A 6,000-nucleotide genomic window follows, 5' to 3' on the forward strand; every position below is an offset into this window, starting at 1 on the left:
CAGGCCGGCTCTGCCGCAGCGAGGGCAGCCTGCCCAGAGCAGGGCCCGCGAGGAGTCTGCAGCAGCAGCAGCCAGGCCCGCAAGGAAAGCACAGGGGAGGTGTTCATCTCCATCCTGCGGCTGAATGTGTGCTTTCCAGAGCCTCTTGCCTGGGAAAAAGCAGCCCCCAGGGGCGGGGGCGGGGGTTGACCCCCAGCCAGAGCTGAGCCTTGTGGCTTCTTTTTAGCAGTGGCTTGGCTGGGGAAGGATGCTTTCATGCGCGATGCCATCTCCCTGTCTCCTAGACCCAGAGGGCAAGCAGTGGCCCGTGACTTGAGCCCGGAGGGCTGACTTGGCACTTGAGCACAGCACAGGGGGGTGTCTAAAACCTCCCAAAAGGGCTTTGTCCTGCAGCCCCGATGTTGGCCTGAGCCAGGGCTGCCCAGGAAGCCTGGGACATGGCAGCCCGCAGGCCCGGGCGCCCTCCGCATGTGGCAGCAATTACCACACTCACACAAAGACATGAGTGGGGAAGGTGCTAATTGTCCTCCAACTAGCCAAGTCCATTTTGTCTCGTTTGAAATAACAGGTTTAATTTAATCCCTTATTTCCAATTTGGTGCAGCACTAAGAGCTTAATGTACAAAAGACCTGATTATAATAATTACAGGCTAAGCTTGGGAGGCCGTCTTCGTTTGTGTCTGAAGAAAGGGACTAACAAGCCACCTCCTCAGTGGGTCCCCCTTCTCAGGAGGCGGTCCCAGCTGCCTCCTCACCCCCAGTGGCTCCAGGAAGGCAGGGTGGCGACAGGTGGGAGTTTGTTTGCACATCCTCCCCGAGAGGAGAAAGGAAGGCCAGCGCGAGAGTTCGAATCTCAGCTCCGGCGCTTCCCCTGCAGGCGCGTCTCAGGCAGGTCTTAGAGGTGAGCGAGGGTGCCTGCCTGCCCTGGCATAGCCGGGCGCCTGGCACAGAGCAGTCGCTTGGCTGCATTAGGATTTTCACTGGGCCCCGAGCTTGGAGAGCAGGACTGCTTCGTGCCCTCCCCTGGGTCCCCAGCACATGGCTGGGACCTGGGCAGGCATTCCGGTGGTTTGGGGATTTTGATACAGGGGAGGGCAGGTGATTGTGGTAATGAAATGTCAATCATCGGAATCTGTCTCCTACCAGCCTGGAGGGCTGGGAGCGGGCCGTGTGCTCCAGGTAGCGCTGCTGCGGGGCCAGTGGGACCTGGCCCTGGATCCATCGTCAGGGCTCTGGGCAGATGGACTGGAATAGATGGCTCCCCGGTGGGGGTCCCAGGCTGGGACTGGCTAAGGTTGGGGAGGGGGAGGGGAGCTGCATCCTCCAGATACTCCTGGGCTGTCTGAACCACGGAGTTCATACTGGGAGGAAGTTGGGTACAGCTGGTGGGGAGAATCCTGGTAGTTAAATGTCAGCCTCAGGAATTGGGCCTTGGATCTTCGGGGAAGAGGGGAGGCAGGGCCTGTAGAATTGGGGAAAGTGTCCGGGTTCTAGGACCTAAGAGCACATCCCAGCTGGGGAAGGCCTCACACAGCAGAGGGGCTTGGGTGGGGAGGCAGTCCTGACGTCCAGCACGTCCAGGTCCCAGCCGCCTCTGGCCCACCCGCCAGCACCGCTGGCCCCCAGCAGTGGCCGGACCCCAGCCGGAGATTGTTCTGGTTGATTCCTTGTGTGACTGGTTTCTGGGCTGCGCTTGGCTTACCGGGGCACTGGGGAGGGGCCGAGTTTCATTCGCTTGCCCAGCCCGAGCTGGCAGCCCCTGGCAAGTCTGTGATGTCTCCCGGGGCAGCTCCAGCTTTCGGCATTAGTCCTGCTAACCAGATTGCTCAGGAAGCTTCGGGGTCACCGGGAAGCGCAGCCTGTTCCTAGCTCGGCATGTGAGTTCAGGCGGGACATCCAAGCCCACAGGAGCCCTGGAACACGAGACCCACAGGCTCCTGGCTGCCCAGCGCTGAGGGTGATGGGCAGACTAGCCCTTCGGCTGGTTCTCTGCCAGCTTGTGGGGGACAAGTAGACTTACCCCTGCCATAGACCCTCTGGCACCCCATGGTAAGCTGCACCCAGATCCAGGAGCTGGCCCCGTTCTAAGTAAAATGCCCAGCACAAGGACTGGTGGCCTTGTTGCCACTCCAGCAGGGGGTCGGGTGGAGGGGGCGTTGCAAGTCATTGCTGCTGAGAATGGTGGCCTCTGTCTCACTCCGGCTGGGCTGAGGCCCTGCTCCTCCTGGGCCCACATCTTCTTGGTCCACTTGGTGGCTAACAGGACCCCCCGGTCCTTTGGCACCTGTAGCCATCCCAGGCCTCAAAATCACAGCCAGTCTGAGGGTACGAACGGGGGCAAGGAGCCTTCCCAGTCCTTGAGCGAATCTCCTGGCTCCCAACAGGCATCCGGAGCCGGGGCAAATCTGTGCCCTGGAGAGGAGCCACTTCTCGGCCATGAGCGGGACAAGGAGCGGCAGCCAGTGGCTGGAGAAATGAAAGGGAAGAGACAGCAGGGCAGCTGCCCATCTGCTGCTGCTCAGATGTAACTGGGTTAGCGCCTCAGGGGCTCCGGGCTTGGCTCTTAAAGCGGCAGAAGCCAGAAGCGGCAGAGGCGGTGGCACGCTGGGGAGGACGGGGCCTTGGGCCTCAGGCAGCCCCGGGCTGGCCAGCAGCTCCGTGCTCATTGGCTCTGTGACCCTGGGCAAGACACTTGGCCTTTCTGCACCTTGTCTCCTTGAATCTAAAGAGGTGGCCATGTGAACACGTGTCCAGCGTGGTGTGACCTCAATTACAGTCTCTACCTGCAGCCAAGTAACCAAAGAGGCCTCTTTCCATCCTGCCAAGTGGCGTGTCCCCCTCACCCCCTTGCCAAGCACACGCCGTGTGTCTCCCTGCCACGTAGAGCGAGCCACTCAGAAAAGGTGGCGTGCATTCAGCACTTTAGATGCCCTGAGAAAGCCATGCCTCGGGGGGCGGGGGGGGGGGGGGTGATGGGGCTCCTCTGTCATCTTTTCGCCTGCTGCTGGCTGCCAGCACCCAGAACCCCTCCCGCCCTCGCTTCTCTGCTGGGTAAGTGGGAATGTTCTAGGGGGAGCTCCAGCTGATTACCTCCCCCGGAAGAAAGAGGCAGGAACTCATTAGCCCTCACATCCTGTTGACTGCAACCTGGGCAGGTGGCCTCCGATTCTCCCACCTGCCCTGCGAGGTTGGGAAGTGAGGGTTTCGCGCTCTGGGCTTTTCTCTAAAGGACCAGAGTGGGGAGAGCACCACCGAGGAGCTGGATGTGCTTGCTCACCCCCCGCCCCGCCCCCATCCCCCCCCTCCCTGCCCGGCTCCTCCCAGATGGATTTCAGGCAGTGAGGAGGTGGGAAGGCGGTGGGAGGGCCGCCCTGGCCGCTGAGGCAGCTAGCTGTGTGACTCTCACCTGCAGCCGGGGGAGGAACCCTGGTGCCTGCGGTTAGTTCTCTGCTGCCCATCAGGTACTCCCCCACTGCGGGCTCTTTCTCCGCAGCAATAAGAGCAGGCCATACGCCAGGTGCCCGTGCCCATGTGAACGTGCCTTGGGGGCTCCCCAGCTGAACTGAATGAACTAACATAGGCACTTAGAACCGTGCCTGGTGTCATCAACACCGCGAAAGCATCTGCTGTGTCACTGCTATCACTGCTAACCGTCTCCCTGCCAGGAAGCCCCAGTCCGTGCTGGCCGTGGGTCACCCCGCCCCCCACTTTTGGGGCAGGTGTCAGTTGGTACGTACAGGACAGCCCACTGGGTCAGAACAGACCGTCCGCTCCCGGTGGTTCACTCCCGGTGTTAAATATTCAGATGAACTGTGTGAAATGGCTTATTTCTCATTCAAAAGCGGCTGAATGTCAGCACTTATCCGGTTCAGGTGGCTGCTCTGGCCGGTGCCCCGAGTGCAGGAGAACTTGAGCTCATTGCAAGCCCAGCCTAAGCAGACACATGCCTGCCTCCAAGGGACTTGCTGAAACCCAAGGACAGATGGCAGCCCCGAGCTGACTGTCTGTCTGTCTGTCTGTCTGTCTGTCTGTCTCTCTGATGCCTACAGGCCCTGATCCTTCATCAGCTGCGCCGCTACAGCCTCGCGGAGAAGATTCTCCGGGACGCGGTGCAGGTGAACTCCACGGCCCACGAGGTCTGGAACGGGCTGGGCGAGGTCCTCCAGGCTCAGGGCAATGACACAGCCGCCACCGAGTGCTTCCTGATGGCCTTGGAGCTGGAGGCCAGCAGCCCCGCGGTGCCCTTCACCATCATCCCCCGGGTGCTCTGAGCAGGCGCCCCGCAGCCTGGCAGCCGCTCAGGCCCGGAGGCCCCACCTGGGGTGCCCCGAGGGGACAAGTCTGCCACACCGAGGCCCTGGGTGGACGTGCGACTGGCCACAGTGATCTGACCAGACCACCCCGCATCATCGCTCTCCCGCGTGCACGCCTGTGGCCTCGGCCGCCCAATGACCATTTCTGAATCTACTGACGTTGCTCAACAGGGATTATGTGCCATATCTTGTTAGTTGACATCTGAGTTTTAAGTGACATGGTTATGGAAATAATCCGCAAATGTAGAAGAATATACTCAAAGTTAAAATTCCGTGGCAGCACAGATTATTTTTATCAGAGCTGTAAAGAAAGCTGTTCTCTCCTCCTCGCCCCCCTGCCCCACCCCTGGCCCAGAAACCAAATGTGAATCTTCTTTTCCCACCTCAAGCCAGGACTCCGGCCAACGACTTCTTGGTTTTGTTGTTGATACTTGTACCATGTGATGAATTACTGTCCTCACTTAGAACAAAGCCTGAGTCCAAGAATATTTATATTTTGCCAATATATGCCTGTTACAAGAGAAGGAAATATGAGTTATTTAAGTTTAACTTTTTTATGTGAATTCAGAGTTTATTTATCAATGGAAAGATGTACAAAGAAGCTTCAAATGGAATATTTACCGACATTCCTTATACATGACAGACACTTGGCTAAATGGGAAGATGATGTTAATAATAAAAAGATTTTTAAATGGACCCATTGCCTATGTCGTTAGTGAATGCACACAGAAGCTTAAGGCTCAGTTCCCGGGGTGGGTGAGGAGCTGTCTGCACCTGGGGCCACCTGATTTTAGTGTGGGAATTCACCTTTCCCAACTCTCCCCACTTATCTGGGGTTGGAGCATGTGACTCAGGTCTGGCCAATCAACATCCAGCATTCACAGCCACAGAGGACCAGGAATGAGCATGTGCCTGAAGTGGTCCAATCAGAGTGGGAGCTGCAACGAAAGGCTCTCACTCTTCTGCTGAACTTAAACCTGAGCAGAGAAGCTAGAATCGCAGCAGCCCCCCAGCCGCCATGAGGGTGCGGGATGGGGAAAGGGGGAGGGGAGGGTGTAGAAGTGTTGGGGCCAAATGTGAAGCCAGGGACTGAATCCAACAGAGTGGATAGCAAAGACCAAGAACCAGAAACAACGTGAGCAGGCCTCTCCAACCCCCGGGGTTTCCCGGCTGAGCATCTATGGGTGGCCCTACCTTGCCAGGACCCGGGAAAATGTGGTCTTATACACCCTAAAGTCTTAAGGACCCCACCCAAGCTAGGCATAACCTCCCTGACTCATTGGGCCGGCAGGCAAGGGGGCAAGCTGAGGTGGGGAGAGACCACAGACAGGAATCTGCTATGGGCAGAGCAGACAGGCACCCCAGGCTCAGCACTGACCTGCCAGGTGGCATCTGGGGCCCCATAAATCATGGAATTTGTAACATGAGACAAGAAAGCAGGCGCTCAGTGGGGCAGCAGCTCACCTACTGGAGGGTCGAGCCCAGCCCTGCCATCCTATGCAGAGGTTTGGGGCAAGCAGGGCCAGCCCAGATGAGAACCTGGAAAGCAAGATCCAGGGGGTCCTTGCAGGTAGAGCCAGTGAACCTTGGGGCTTCTCCTTCCAAGGCTCCCACCTCTCAGGCAACTAGAGAGCAAGCTGAGGGTGAGGGTGGTGAGTTAGAGAAGACCAGGGAGGGAAGGAGGGAGG

At 58.5% G+C, this 6,000-nt stretch overlaps 1 protein-coding gene across 6 annotated transcripts in view; it reads left to right on the forward strand.

Moving 5' to 3' along the window:
- LOC139009585 (tetratricopeptide repeat protein 7B) overlaps nucleotides 1-5,008 on the forward strand; it is a 191,201-nt gene extending 186,193 nt beyond the window's left edge. For all 6 annotated transcript variants that reach the window (XM_070413837.1, XM_070413833.1, XM_070413835.1 and 3 more), the window contains one exon: nucleotides 4,049-5,008. In XM_070413837.1, the coding sequence (XP_070269938.1) occupies nucleotides 4,049-4,270 (222 nt within the window). In that variant the 3' untranslated portion in view covers nucleotides 4,271-5,008. The remainder of the gene's footprint in view (nucleotides 1-4,048) is intronic.
- The last annotated feature ends 992 nt before the right edge of the window (nucleotides 5,009-6,000 follow it).

Source organism: Myotis yumanensis, unplaced genomic scaffold, assembly GCF_028538775.1.
Source record: "Myotis yumanensis isolate MYYU_CA2020_CCGP unplaced genomic scaffold, mMyoYum1.0.hap1 SCAF_1, whole genome shotgun sequence".
In the NCBI taxonomy this organism is placed as follows: Eukaryota; Metazoa; Chordata; class Mammalia; order Chiroptera; family Vespertilionidae; genus Myotis; species Myotis yumanensis.